General features: G+C 33.7%; 1 protein-coding gene across 1 annotated transcript; it reads right to left on the reverse strand.

Annotated features, from left to right (window-relative positions):
• Window positions 1-112: 112 nt before the first annotated feature.
• Window positions 113-13,689, reverse strand: LOC144437026 (uncharacterized). Its single transcript, XM_078125894.1, has 15 exons — window positions 13,623-13,689; window positions 12,519-12,741; window positions 11,423-11,535; window positions 8,577-9,872; window positions 7,186-8,073; window positions 6,490-6,609; window positions 5,976-6,082; window positions 5,035-5,235; window positions 3,859-4,036; window positions 3,042-3,194; window positions 2,066-2,262; window positions 1,520-1,569; window positions 1,207-1,327; window positions 638-741; window positions 113-119 (listed from the first exon to the last, which is right to left on the reverse strand). The coding sequence occupies exons 1-15, from the start codon at window positions 13,687-13,689 to the stop codon at window positions 113-115; spliced, it is 3,825 nt and encodes a 1,274-aa protein (XP_077982020.1).
• Between the last annotated feature and the right edge of the window lie 3,069 nt (window positions 13,690-16,758).

Consider the following 16,758-nt stretch of genomic DNA (forward strand, 5'->3'; position numbering starts at 1 on the left):
GTTTGTAATTTCTTTACTCAAATTTTAAAGAATATCTTGCACTGTTACTGTTATTAACAGTAGATTTATTGTTGTTAGTGTTCTTAATGTTGTTGTTGTTTACCATGATACTCTATCTGCTAAAATTACAGAAGTGTATTAAAGTTAAAAATTTAAAATACAAACAAATTATATTAAAATAAATATCACAATCACTATAATATAGAAGAGACTGTCAAACTCCCAACAGATATCAAAAATTAGGACAGATCATTGAAAATCTGCATGTGGTGGGATGAAAACAAAAACTTGCACCAATTTGACCTGCAAGCTGGATATCTAAAGTGTCTATCGATCGAAGCTTATCAAATTCAGGTACTAAAATGGGATTCTGAGTGGCTAAAAGTGAATGTGTAGATAATAGACTGATAGCTGTCTCTGTGGTAGACTATAAGAGACGTCGTGTCACGCCACCTTCACTGGTCTACTCTATCTATGATGTGAAAGGGGTTGACCGATGTTTGAGGGCGCCCCATCACACAGGTTATCTCTGTTGTAATGCAGTTTTTTTGGAACAAATTGGAACTATCTGACATAATAAATGATAAAATTATTCCCAAATACTAGAGATACATAATTCTATGCTGATTGTACTTACCTACAGCAAGAGAATGTCAATATACACATTATCAAACAGAATATGGAGATGATAAAGCCAACATATGTTATGATTGACAACACAAAATGATGCTCTATTGGAACCTGAAAAAAATAACATGCAAGACTTTTTAGGACACTTGTCTAAAAAGACCCTCTAGAGAAATCAAAATGTTACATGGACTTCTTCCTCCGTACAATAATTACTGGTAGCAAGAATATTAGAAGTTTTGTGGTATTTTTGTGCATATGTGTATATTGCTTAATATGACAACTGTAGCTATAAAAATGACGATAGGAGTAACACGCAATATTGCTTCATTTCTTTTTCTTTCATCTTTTTCAAATAAGAAAATGAATTTGAAAGTTAGGCATACATTTATCTCCTACACTACGATTCTTTTACTTGGATAAAGTGGATGTCAATGAAAAACTAAGCGTGATATGTTTGTAACTTCATGAAATCTATAAAATTAATTTTCAGTGACATGAAAATAGGGAACGGGAACCAACTCTACAGAACATATTTGAAAGTTAAATGAAGTACTTGCAGAGATTTATTTCACTTACAGGAACACCCTTTACATTCATAATTATGGCAAAATTAGTAAGATGGCTGCATGCACAGACAGTGTGGGTTTCATTGCTTTCTACTGTCTCACAACCATAGTCTGACCATTCACCTTCACCACTGTAAAGAAAAAGACATCATAAGTAAGACAAAATTAGTAAGATGGCTGCAAAAAAATCATAACTACCACAAATAATAATTTCATACTTCAATAATTTACTGTTGAATCTTTTCACTTCAGGCTTTTCTATAATATTTTTTTTTTTGCCAAAAAATAAAACAAAAGATAATTTGTGTTGACTATCAACTTACCTCAATGTATAGTTCCAAAATGAACACCTTGCATCAACAACATCATCAGTCTGAAGAAAATACATGAAATATAAATCTTAAGTGATAGCACAGATAAATTGAATGGTACATCACTGTGGTTGTACTCTGAATAGCTACATAAACAATAATAGTAATAATTTAATTTCTTAAAAGGCACACTACATTATGTGACTAAAATGATAAAAAACAACAAAGTTTATAAATGGTAAAATGAGAATAAAAATTGCACAAATCACACCCCGGTAGTACTGCTAAAAAAGATTCGTTTTAAGATTGAGTTGTGAGTGAATGCTTAAATATAAGCTCATTCCACAGAATTAGAGCCATGACTGATAAGGATTGGAAACCAGTTAATACTGGTATGTGCCATCAGTTGAGATTTTGATGATAAATAAGGATAAAAACCTAGACAATTATTACTAGAGTTTGACTTTTATTTATATATAACAGTATAGGAAATAAGTTGAGATGCAAAATAGTCTGACTTTTGAATTGAAACTAAAATAAACTGTCTAGGTTTCTCACCTGTTGATGTTCCATAATGATAAGTGCTGGTTCTACAAGATTTGATGCTGTGTTCATTTCATTTATAGAAGCGGATATAACTTGAGAATTCACAAGACGTTCACTTGAATTGTCATTTGTGTTATTTTCAAAATCCACATCAACTGATAACAGATCACCCACAGAATCATACAGGAAAAACACTAGATTGCATTTATCTGAAAAAACATACAAATAGCAATAATATGAGTAAATCACGCAGAACACTTAAAAGATAAACTTTTTCTCCATAAAGTAATGAAAAATGTGACGTTTTCATAATATCTGCAGCATGATTGTCTAGACAAGTAGTTCTAAACTATTCAGTTTATTAATGGATGTAAGACATTTCCACCTATGGATAGACAATATAATTCCACAGTCAAGATAACTATACATCTGTCAATTTCGTCGCCTCACCCCCCCCCCCCTCTTCTCCCTCTGAAAATTGGCATGTCATGTTGTATATATGGTCTATCAACATCTGCGATACGAATTTCATTTACAAAATACAGCTAAAACAGACAGAGCTTACCAGATGATGATATGTAACATATACATTTACAAATAAAGTTGATCATTTACAAGTTTAGATTGTTGACTGTTGTTTTACTTGATAGATAACACTTTCACTGCTCAACACAGCATGATTGCTATTCTGGGGAATTTAAAAAGCTGAATTAATGTAAACAAAACTCTTTTCAATCACAGTACTGTTGTGTTTAGTTATAAAGTGTTCTTATCTAGAAAGTATAACAACAATCTCAACTTGGCAAATATAAATCAGTTTTGATCATTAAATGTATTATGTAAAATCTTCAGGCAAATACTCCCTGTTTTAGCTGTAGTTGCATTAGCCATATGTATTAACATGTCTTCCAAGAGTTTACTTTTTATTTTTTATTTTTTATAATATACCGGTAAGAGTAAATTTACATAAACCACTAACAATTCTTACCATTAATACTTCTTCCTTTCAAAGTTTCATCTGTCAAGGTAACAGAGTCTGTGACAGATTTCCACTTTTCTACATCACCTAGTCCATTTTTGTTTGGAAACTTCACATCATCTAAGTGTTCATTACTTGTATTCTTGGCCGTCACTTCCATTACTAAAAACGATGATCAAATCAAAGACACATTCTGAAAACTTGTCCTAACCAATTTCATACAACTACACATATGAAAGCACTTATGACAGCTTTTGACTAGAACCACTAGCCTTGTTCACTTGCTGCCACTAGAGGGCGTAATTACAGAATGAAATGTAATGAAAGACAATGAGGTATCTTTATCTGGTTATTTGTTATTATGAGTATGTCACCTCATGTCATAATACAAATCCTACTGTCATTCATCAAAGTAGAAACCAGTAGAGTTCAATTACAACATTTCTGATTACAAAAATTGCACAAACTGCTTGCAGTTAAATTGTGTGGTGTTTCTAAAGCTTTCTATTGGATAAAATGTTACTTAAAGAATGATGTTTAAGGGTTTTTCTATAGGATAAATTAAACCATGTGATCTATGTAAAGGTTTCTATTGGATAAGAAGTTAAACCATGTGATCAATATTACATATTTCTATTGATTAAAAAGTTTAACCATGTGATCTGTAAATGTGTTTCTATTGGATAAGATGTTTTACCATGATCTGTTGGATGGGAATTAAATCATGTGATCTTTATTTGGGTGTTTCATTGGGCAATTCAACATGTCATCTATGATGTCTTTTTTTCTCAAGAAATAGACAACGTTACCAAACAAATCAACTTACAAATGTTGTCTGTCATCTTAGTGATACTATTTCCAACATCCAACTGTTCAACAAGGAGAAATCCACTTTGTTCCATACATAGTAATAATTTTGTAGCTTCACTAGACTGTTCCTCTACTGGTAAATCATGCCATACATCAGTGTGTACCAGTAAATTACTACCAACTTCTAAGTTGGACTGCAAATAAAACACAATACATGTTATCTCTTGTGTTCATTTTTAAAAAAAATTATGTTCAATGATTGCTATGTCTTGTTGTTCCTTCTCTTTTATATCCTTCAGAGAGAATAAACCAGAAGTTAGGCCAAAAAAAAAAAATACCTGGTTCTGGTGAGGGTAAACTTTCTAAAGTGGTGCGACAATGCGAATTTTTTTTTTTTTTCATAATTATTTTTTTTTTTTGCAAATTAGTAAATACATATTTTTTGACACTTTACATACTCTGTTCTATCATATTTATCTCTTGAAAAACTTCCTTTTCCTTCGAAGCAGTTTAGGCTTTGTATTTAAGCAGTCTTGGCATGTAGGGTAAATTTCAGCTGCTTGTTCTCCTGATATCAGGAATAAATAAGGAACGGGAAAGCAAAAATTATCAGAAAAAAAGGATTGACACGAGGGTATTCAGGGCACGCGCGAGCTGACCAGAACCAGATATATATTTTTTTTGGCCTTAAATGAATAGTCTCATTTTACAAATAAGAAATCAATTTAAGACATGGATGTCCAACTTGCACGATTCTATTTTTGTGTATGTAATTTTTTGAGAGAAAAAACTTGTGTACAATGGAACCTGATCAAAAAAGTACAAAAAATAACAATAGAAGTTTATAATTCCCCATTCCATGGGATTACCCCAAATCATACAACATCTCTGTGTTCATTGAATGATGTTCCCTTTTCCTTCCTTGATGTTTGCATAACTTTGAATAATATCAATCAAATCCAAAAGAAATTTACTGCATTCTACATGATCCTGGCAAAGGCCAAAATACAAATTAATTCATACATATGAAGTTACCAGGTAATTTTGAATCATTCGTCAAATCCTTACTACAGTATTAATCTCTTGTAGACGATTAGGAACACTTAAGTACAACATCTAATATGCTTGGATAATATCAAGTTTGGACATCCATGGGAGGGAGATCTGCTCACTATTAAAATAAAAGATTTACCTCAACAACATTACTAACAACCATGGTTCTAGTTTGAGGAGTCATGTTTGGTAGAAGTTGTTCTACACTTGTAATGAGTTCATTGATGTTATCAATAGAACCAATGATATCACCACCATATAATGTCTGGTCCTCTCCCGTACTAGAAACCATCATTTCAGTCACACCTTCTACATCACTCACATTGTTAATGTTGGAAATCTGGTTGGAAAAAAAAGAACAATTTAAAAATACAATTCAATTTCTAGTTCACATTTACATGAATTCATTAATTTAACTGCAACATAAAAATATTGAAACTGTCCCTTGCACAAAAAAATAGTTGTTTCATATATTTGTCACTATGTTGATGTTTAATAGTCACTTGATTTTTGGACAATAGAATAAATTATTAATTATTTTATTATTATTTGATAATTAATGTATTATCAAAGGTTTATCGATTCTCTTTACAATAATACATTGAAGTAACTTTGTGTATGAAGCATGCCCTCACATGGCCAAAAAATGACATCATCCAGTAACTTTTTGACCAATCAGAATGGTCCTTTCTTATCAGCCAGTCTTTTGAGAAGTTGCAGCTTCACACACATACAACAAATGGACACACTTTTATGTAATGAATAGCTGTATTGGTTGGTATATTGGGCAATACAATAGTTGTCACCAATCAGATTGGCCATGTTAGGGTATGCTACATACACAGAAATTGTGTCAGTGTCTTCAAGGGTTATTTAATTTGGAATGGAAATGGAATTGATTGGTTAACAAGTTACAGGACGATGGCATGGTTTGGTCCTGTGAGGGCGTGCTACATACAAAACTTATGTCAGAGTCCTCAAGGGATGCTTTAACTTTGGTAATTTATGATAAACAATGAAAATACTGTACACTTTCCTCCTCTACGATACAAATGATTACAATGAGATAATAACACTTACCAATTGACTGACATTTGCTACAGCTGCAGATACACATCTACTGAGATCAGGTCCAGTACTTGGTACCCACTCGGCAGGTATACCAACACACTTCCAACTAGCTTGACCTATAAATAAATACATAAGTTTTTACTGCCAGAAATTGTAAATGTGAATTTATTAAGGAAAAGACATCCTGCAGTCCTTAGATCCATTTCCTGCTTTCCTATTATGATGCATTCACTCTATAATAGTAAGAGTCAATGTGATAACAATTGTTGTATAAATCAAGCATACTATTAACATGTCATTATACCATGCACATGCCAAGATATCATCTTTGAAGAGATATGCACTATTAATATACCCTGGGTGTTCTACATCACAACAACCCATGTCTATGTCACTGGTTTTGCAGTGTTTGAATTATGAGTCAAAACGTTCTAAATCGTCATTTATTGTTGAACAAACTATGTACAATATTATATTGAAAAGAGATAGTGTGCATAGTTTGTCCTATTTTAAATAATCTCACCTGATGTTCCTGGAGGACATAGCTGTTCTACTGTGTTTCCTGTTTCAGTTTCTGGCCATGTCAAATCTCTTACTGTTTTAGACATACACAGCATATCAATACTTGGAGTAGTGGGTTTAGCTAAAATAACAATTATATCAAAATGTGTGAACAAAATGTTAATAAAATATACGTACAATAACAAACATTTTAAACATTTTTTACAATGTTTTGCAATTTACTGAGCTACGAACAAGGACTTGGTATATGTTATTTCACATTCTTTTTTCAAGTAGAAAAACATAGTAAAGGTGTTTTATAAATTCAAAATCCAAAATAAATATAAATTCTAATACATATGGCCACTTTCAAACTGTCATGTGCACTGTACTACATGATGAAGGTGTCCAGGTGTTATCAAACAAACAAACAAACAAACAAACAGACAGACAGACAGACAGACAGACAGACAGACAGACAGACAGACAGACAGACAGACAGACAGACAGACAGACAGACAGACAGACAAACAAACAAACAAACAAACAAGGAGATCTGAGACAAAGAGTAATATAACTATAAGAAAGTAGAGTTACATGTAGTCTGCTTTCTAATGAGTTGAGTCCTTCCAATACAGAGGGATTCACTTCAGTCCCTTGGATGACATAGCTGTCTCAACTCACCTGGCACTAGGATGACATAACTGTCTCAACTCACCTTCCTGAGTAGTTGCCTTAGATGGTGTGGTGGAATGGTCAGTTGTCGTCTGCACTGTTGAAGAATCTGTAACAATGTCAGTGATTGGTTTTTCAGTATGTGATGTTGATTGGCGTGATGTAACAGTAGTCCTGATTGGCAGTTCAGAAACTTGAGTTGAAAGATTTGAAGATGAAATGGTAGTTTCAGTTGGTGCAAATGATGAATCTGAATGAGTTGATGACATTGAGTGTGCACTTGTCATACTTGGTGGCTCAGTAAGACTTGTATTAAGTGGTCCTTCCGTGGCTTTAGTTGTTGTATCTGTAACAGTTGTTCTTATTGGTTGTTCAGAATGACTTGTGGATACATGTTGTGGTTGAGTGCTTTGCGCGGTTTGTGTGCCACTTGATAGAGTTAGCGTTGTAACAAGATCAGTGTTTGGTTGTTGTGTGGTAAGTGTAGGTGTACCATTGGTTGTAGTAGCCAATGTGGGTGCACCTGATATTATTGGCATACTGCCACCATCTGTTGTATGTGTCCTGATAGTTGTTTGTCCACTGCTGGATGACTCTTGGTTTCCAGTTTGTGTGGAACTGGTTCCTTCTGCACTGGACAGTGTTGGAGATATTGAGCCACCTGGATTAGTCTGTACATCTGGGATTGTTCCTTGCTCAGCAGTTGATTGGCTGACAGTACTTATCTGAGTTGTTGGTCCTAATGTTGTAACTTTCCCAGGTGTAAGCTGTGAAAAATCTTCAGTTGTTCTTTGTTGAGGCGGAAGGGTTGTCTTTCTGGTTGTCATGGATACCGATGTTTCTACATCTGTAATTGGCCTAGTAGTACCTGAATCAGCCGTGGTTGTTACTCTTTCTGGTGATATTGTTTGACTAGATGGAGTTGTAGAAACTGTGTATGAAGTAAATCATGTGATGAAATATGGGAGAAAAATAATAAATTATGAATGATGATTATAGGTAGACACCACCATTTACTATGACATGACACATATGAGGATGACAATGGTTTGATATGATGAAATGATAAGGCTAACAGCAGTATCTGTGTCTTTCTTTTTACAACATTTGGGCGGAATTGTTTTGTGGTCTTTTCTTTACCGAGATGAAAGTTATTAGATGGAGTCAGTGTGACTATGATTTTGTTAAATTAATATTGAAGTAAAATATACCAGAAACTGACTATGTTAGGATAATTTAGTGTTAGAGTGTTTATCCTTGATAACAATGTCTGTATCAGTACTGTGAGAGATACTTAGGCCCCTCTTGGGTTAATGTTAAGATGGATTTTACTACACTACACTACACTATATATATTACAAACTAAACTATTTGCTTTGAAACTGTGCTGAACAGGAGCTGTATTCAGCTAAATTTTGAAAAACTGAGAGGTACCTTTCTTTTTTGTAGTTGCAGAAGATGGATGAGTTGCTGCAATAGTTGAGTGTGGTTCCATGGTTGTTGTTGTTGATGACTGTCTGTCATTTGTCACTACTGTTGTTTGTCTTTGTCTTGTTGATGTCAGTGATTGTCTAGTTTGAGGTGTTTGGGTCTTTTGTGTCGGTGTAGACTGTGGTGTTGTTTGTTGTGTTGTTGGTTGTGCGGCAGTAGTTGTTTGTTTGGTTGTTCCTTGTGCTGCATCAGTTGTTGGTTGTGCAGCAATGGTTGTGTGTTTGGTTATTTGTGTTGCAACTGTTTGTGTTGTTGGTTGTGCTGTATTAGTTGTTTGTTGTGCTGCAGTGGTCGTTTGTGTTGTTGGTTGTGCTGCAATGGTGGTTTGTTGTGTTGATGTTTGAATTGCAGTGGTTGTTTGTTGTGCTGCAGTGGTCGTTTGTGTTGTTGGTTGTGCTGCAGTGGTTGTTTGTGTTGCAATGGTTGTTGGTTGTTCTGCAATGGTAGTGAGTTTTGTTGTTGGTTGTGCTGCAATGGTTGTTTGTTGTGCTGTTGGTTGTGCTGCAGTGGTTGTGAGTTTTGTTGTTGGTTGTGCTGTAATGGTAGTGAGTGTTGTTGGTTGCACTGCAGTGATTGTTTGTTGTGTTGTTGGTTGTGCTGCAGTGGTTGTGAGTTTTGTTGTTGGTTGTGCTGCAGTGGTTGTTTGTTGTGTTGTTGGTTGTGCTGCAGTGGTTGTTTGTTGTGTTGTTGGTGGTTGCGCTGCAATGGTAGTGAGTTTTGTTGTTGGTTGTGCTGCAGTGGTTGTTTGTTGTGTTGATGGTTGTGCTGCAGTGGTTGTTTGTTGTGTTGCAGTGGTTGTGAGTTTTGTTGTTGGTTGTGCTGCAGTGGTTGTTTGTTGTGTTGCACTGGTTGTTTGTTGTGTTGTTGGTTGTGATGCAGTGGTTGTTGGTTGTGCTGCAGTGGTTGTGACTTTTGTTGTTGGTTGTGCTGCAGTGGTTGTTTGTTGTGTTGTTTGTGTTGAAATGGTTGTTGGTTGTGCTGCAGTGGTTGTGAGTTTTGTTGTTGGTCGTACTGCAGCTGTAGTGAGTTGTGTTGTTGTTTGTGCAGCAACTGTTGTTTGTTTGGTGGTTGGTTGTGCTGCAATTGTTGTCTGTTGTGTTGTTGGTTGTGTCGTTTGCTGTGTTGTGATTGTTTGTTGAGTTGTCACGTCATGCAATGTACTTTTTCTGGTTGTTAACTGTCTTGTTGCCATGGCAACAGTGGTCGGTCTTTTGGTAGTAACTGCAATAGTCGTTCTTGCTGTTGATACAAATTTTCCAATAAACAAAAATCATTTCTTCTGCCATAATAATTGGCAATATTTTTAACAAACTCAGTTCCTTTTTGTAAGTAAAGGGGAATTTGAAGATTAAGATTGCATTAAGATTTGCCATCTTTTATTGCATTTTTGTATTGGGATTGTTAGAAGTTGTAAGTATTAGGTAGAAAGTGAAATTGTGAACATAGATCCTACACATGTAGAACCTATGATGTAAGAAAGAACTGAAAATAATTGAAGGCTGCTGAATCCATGTAGATACTGCAGAGAACTGTCATTTCAATAAATAAAGTACTGATATCCCATGACATAGTAAGAAGCGACAGACTGTGATTAAGTCAAAGATTATAGCTTGATCTGAAGCTAGGATTTACAGAGAGATAGGAACAGTTATTGCATATCATTTACACTATGAGTACTACTAGCTAGTTCATGTAGAAAGACATAAGAAGACAACTACTGCTCCAGTAAGGGAAAGAAATTGGGAGAAAAACAAAGGCAACAAGTATATAAGAAGCACACACTTTAGCCTGGATCCATGCTAGTTTCTATCATATGTCTGTCATTATAATTAAAATATTGACAGACAGCATGGACACAAGACTGTTTCATTCATATTGATGTCTATAGAATCATATATCATATAATAATATATAACACAGAATAGTTTCAAACTACACAATGCTTTTCAAACAAGCCAAAAAATATACTCTACTTTTCAAACAGCATAGCCAAAAAAATTCAAAGTGTAAAATGTTGAAAATCCAATATACAGTTACATGTACATGTACATGGATGATTTTGATGTCTATATCTACATTATATATTTTACCTATTATGCCCTAAATGTCAGCATTTTATATGGTTGTTAAGAAAACAAGAACATGCAATATTGAACTAATATTTTAGGCAGGTAAATACTTGGTACTCAATAGCATTTTCAGATAGATCTGCTTTACTAGTCTATAGAGGGCGCTATACAAGAAATCAGTATCAGATAGCTCAGAGATGTAAGAAATTTATCTACATAATATATGGTCTAAACATGCATGAAAAATTGCGACAACTGTGTGGTTAAACATATTGAAATAAATCTTTGTACCACACTACACTGTAAATGCTGTATATAAGACATTTATTAATTTACTGAACATAGAAAATAATTGGTACCAGTGACTGTTCATTGACTCATTTTGAGACCATTTTATATTACAGTGAGACAGGACAATGTTGAACCAATGTATATATCTATTTGCAGACACACAAAGAGTGCAATAAGACAGACTGTAAATTTAAGGTACTCTAACATTATGTGTACTCCTCCTTAATGGGCCATGAAGTGTAAATCCTAAACAAAATGTCATGGATACGTTGTGTAGAATTATTTATGTTACAGTATATATATATATATATATATTCAATTACTTCAATGTACCACCATTGGTAACATACATCAGAACCACTACTGGCTATACATTGATCGATGTCCATCATATATAAAGAGTACTCAGAAGATACAACTAATACTTACTTGAAGGGAAAACACACGAATACTCTACTTTTAAATATTTGAAAGTTTCAGGACAATTATCTTCAAATATACCATTATTGACTGGTACAGAACAAGACTCTCTGCCATCACATCTAAACAGGAAATAACACCAAGATTTTGTTACTTTACCATCACTATAACATCTCCATGGAAACAGAAAGTTTATATTTCATACATACACTGACCTACAGTGAACAACAGTTACCGTAATGGAAAAAGTGAAAATAGAAATAACCAGTTTATTGATAAGAAAACAAAAACGTCTCAGGATTAGATTATTTTTGAAACTATAAGTACTTTGACTTCAGTTAAAGTCATCATAAACTGGCAATTATGGCAATTTACACTGTCATGTTACAAAAAAATGTCACATTTTGTTTTCATTTGGAGTCAAAAGAATGAATAAGTCATGGTTATTCTACCTGCTGTCATGGACACTCGACCCACTGTCATGGAAACTCAACCCATTGCCATGGAAATGCTACCTATTGTTATGGAAACTCTACCTGTAGTCATGGACACTCAACCCATAGTCATGGAAACTCAACCCATCGCCATGGAAACTCAACCCATTGCCATGGAAACTCAACCCATTGTCATGGAAACTCTACTTGTAGTCACCTCTGTACAGAAACACACGTGACCCTACTCAACATCCTCCAGCTAAATGAACACTCAGAAAGTACTTTTTATTAGCACAACTTAACATCTTTGTAGGATGTTAGAGATGTTTTCATAATGATAATAACTTTTAATAGTAAATGACTGACATTTTTACCTTTATCTCATATTCATGTTAAGTGATAAAAAAACTCCAAAATAGTGTTGTCATGGAAACTCTACCTGTAGTCACCTTTGTAGAGAAACATACGTGACCCTACTCAACATCTCATATTTATGTTAAGTGATGAAAAACTCCAAAATAATGAATGTCAATCACACTATATCAAATCACACTGGTTTCCAGAAATCTGGTAAAAACATGAACACATATACCTATACTTCAAGACTAGATTTTACCAATGACCAAACTGTGTACAAAATCAACTATATAAAATCTATTATACAAGGTTACCTGTTATACACTATTTGGTATGACTCTGGATCTCTACAGTCTGTATTATCTGTATCTCTGGATCTGTGAGGACATGTCTGGCTATCAATTCGACCGTAATTTGCAGAATCAATTCTTAAAATATGACCATCAGTGAAGCAGGCAATTCTCATGTTGCTATTTTCACATGCCGTGGTACTGTAGTCACTTGATGCTCTTATATATCTTTCCAAAATTGGTAAACCTATCAAGAAAACAGAGTTAGTCATTGTTACTAATTTATAAAATTGGTAAACCTATCAAGAAAACAGAGTTAGTCATTGTTACTAATTTATAAAATTGGTAAACCTATCAAGAAAACAGAGTTAGTCATTGTTACTAATTTATAAAATTGGTAAACCTATCAAGAAAACAGAGTTAGTCATTGTTGCCAATTCAAAATCTGATGAAAAAGTTAGACCTCTGATAGGTTGAAAGGGTGGCTTAAAAAAAATGAGTTGGCTTCTCACCATCACATCAAGAACAATGCACGGTATCTACCAGTTGGCACGTTAGCTCAGCTGGTGAGAGCACTCTAACTAGTGTTTTAGGGGACGTGGGTTCAATTCTAACACGTCACTTTTCTTTCCTCGTTTATAACATATGAAAAAGTTAACTAGTTTTTAAAGTCACCCTTATAACCTTTACTTTTGCTTGAACACCATGTGCAGTAAATACTTAATGTTTTTGTTTTGATTACTGCTCTCTCCAAGAACTTTTCATAATATTCATATAAATCATTACAAGCGTATTTACAATGATGTATAATTTTTGCAAAATTGATTTCCTTCAAAATTCTTAAACTTGAAGATTGGTATGATAAGTGGGTCTAATTATATCAAAATATCAAATGGTCAAATCTTGTTCAAATTATAGACTTTAGTTGAAAGATGAATATTGGGTGGGTATTATAAACAGGCGTGGGGTGATATTCAGTAATCACTATAAAATTAGCCAGGTAAACCTCTGATTTTGACCTGTAATGGAGGGAATCAGTTCAGACATCAGGATTGGAGAACCTATCACAGAATAGTGCTTGGGTCAAGGGTCAAAGGTTAATATACAAGGTCATACAGATTTACTTACCTATACTTTCATAAAGAATGCTAGATATTATAAGTACTTGGAAATATGTTTTACTGCTTGGCTTCATTTTGATATTTTATCTTGTAAATGTTCACATAATCCTGAAATAAAAAGATATATAAATACTCATTAAATTTTACATTAAAACTGTAAACTAATTCTGATTTTAAAAACCAAACCATAAATTGTTTTATTTCATTATGACTCTGAGGATCAACAGCAAAATCATTGGAAAAGAATAGAAAATTCTAGGCTTGGAGCAAAATAATGAAAGATACATGAAAAATAGATGTCTGAATTTATACAAAAAATATAAGAAAAAAATGTGTCAATCTAGGATAATTTTCCAATAAAAAAACAAAAAACAAATTTTAATCAAATTTGAATAAAGTAAAGTAAATAAAATCCAACTGAGCTGAAAGTAACATTAGCTGATATAAATAATATCTGAGGTGAAAAGTACAACCATTGTAGATTATAATGCAAAGAAAATGTCAGATGTTGAAATTGATATAAGTCTATATGGTGAAGCATACAAGGCTGTTTAAAATGAATCCAGGGGACAAATGAAATAGTTATAGTGAGATTACTACCATCTGTTTATATGAATGACAGAATTGAAATCTGGTCACTAACTGATGTATAAATAAAATGTTAAAGTACAAAATGTTATAGTAATTTATTGAAACAGATCATGCACTAGGATGAATGATTTCAAAATGAATTCACTTCATAGACAAATTTGTTACAAAACTATAAAAATTCAAATCATAATATGAATATAGATTGAAACAGATTATAGTAACATAGATTGTTGTAAAATAAATCTGTATAAATTTGTCAATCTGAAAATCTACAGTAATTTCATAATAACGGTAATTATTTATTCACAAAGAAACAGAAATGTCCACAGATAGCACAACAATATTTTCCCCCACTGTCATAAAACCACAGACCTCATGGCAAAGTCCATAACGCACCATCAAGAGTCAGAGTATTATTTTTTGTTGTGTCACAGCAAAAGTATGCGCTGACTTGTAAGAATGTTTTTACCCATTTTTATTTGAAGACATTCTGTATACAAAGAAACCATAGTGCATGTCAGAACATCGACTAAATCATTGTCAAAGAATGGAGGTTGTTTATGACAACTTTGGCATAGACGTCACTAAGACTTAAACTTATAAACTACGTGTCAGCAGTTTTCACTTTAAAGTAGCTACAATATCAGTCTAGAGTTTATACTCAATTAGGCTACACATCAACAATTAACCCTTTGGCTAGACTAACTAAAGCACTGGGCTTGGTTACAGGACAGTAACACTTGTAAAAAATTCAGGACTGCCTTCACCTATAGTTAATCCCTGTCATGGCCATCACTAATGGTTGCAGTGGTTAGTCAATGCTAAGATGTCAGTATTCTACATCACAATGTATCACAATGCATCACAATATATCACAATACATCACAATGCATCACACTACATCACAATACATCACACTACATCACAATGTAGACATGCTCAAGGCTTTTTTCACAATTCATTTGAATTAAAAAATTTTACCACAAGCATGTTATTTTGTGTGAGCTGAGTGAGTGATTGTGAATACGATAGTCAAATGAACATTAAGTCCTTGGAGGAATACTCCTGACTTGGTAAAATATATAAAAAAGTTGAAGACATAAATTCCTTCACAAACTAAAAATGAATGGCAAACTCAAAACATTTGAAAAATATGAGACTTGAAAAAAAGAACTCTCCTGAGGGATTGGTACCAGTCTAATCACCATGTTAATACATTACTTATATACAGCCCAAAGACTTGAAGATCTCTATATAAAGTAAAGATACTCCCTCACAACAAGACAATTAGTCTTTGGGAAGTATGTACCATATCCATGACCTGTATGTATATATATATACTACACAATTTGAATAGTCCACATACACGGAATCCAATCATGTGAATAAGTCACTACTGAAGTCTTTCACTCTTTTTCCACATTTCTAGTTGCCGACAGATATGGCCTGGTTTAGTTGACCTATTGCTCGATACAGGTTGACATCCATCAAATGTCTTTACTATACAATCAATACAATTAAAAGTACCATACCAGGTACCATACAACATTCTCTGCTAATGTGAGCTAGCTCACAGTCAAACAGAAATATTCACCTTAGTCTTTACTATTTATTTATCTGCCAATCAATATACTGATCCAACATATTTACCTTGCTTACCACAAACTAACTGATTTAATCAATCAATCAATCAATCAATCAATCAATCAATCAATCAATCAACCAATCAACCAATCAATACATTAATCAACTTCAAACTTTGATATCATTATATTTAAATATGAGCCAGCAACATTACATATGAAATCTTCATAATTTAAATTTTTTTGAAAAATACAAATCATTTGATAAATTGATGAAATCAATGTCTATAGACTAATGAAAGTTATCTTGTTGCATATCATATGTGGTGTCTATTGTCCTGTGATTGATTTAAATATCAGCTTGACAAAATCAACACTCTAAACTGACCAACCAACCAATCAATCAATCAATCAATCAATCAATCAATCAATCAATCAATCAATCAACCAACCAACCAATCAATCAATCAATCAATCAACCAACCAACCAACCAACCATCCAACCAACCAACCAACCAACCAACCAACCAACCAACCAACCAACCAACCAACCATCCAACCAACCAACCAACCAACCAACCAACCAACCAACCATCCAACCAACCAACCAACCAACCAACCAACCAACCAACCAACCAACCAACCATCCAACCAACCAACCAACCAACCAACCATCCAACCAACCAACCAACCAACCATCCAACCAACCAACCAACCAACCAACCAACCAATCAATCAAGCTGTGAAATAGTATCAAAATCAAGGATGGAATATTAGCATTCAACTTGAAGATGTTTTTAAAAAATATTTAGGGACAAATGAGCCTTGGTCACTTTCCTTGGTCATTTTATGAGTTGACCGATAGACACAATTTTAATATTATTAGAATTTAGTTATTATCCTGTAGCTTGGCACATAAAGTAGGACTTCCTGATTTAAACCGGAGTTGTTCATTTTGTGTGTATCAAA

This window comes from Glandiceps talaboti, chromosome 6, assembly GCF_964340395.1.
Source record: "Glandiceps talaboti chromosome 6, keGlaTala1.1, whole genome shotgun sequence".
Taxonomy (NCBI): Eukaryota; Metazoa; Hemichordata; class Enteropneusta; family Spengelidae; genus Glandiceps; species Glandiceps talaboti.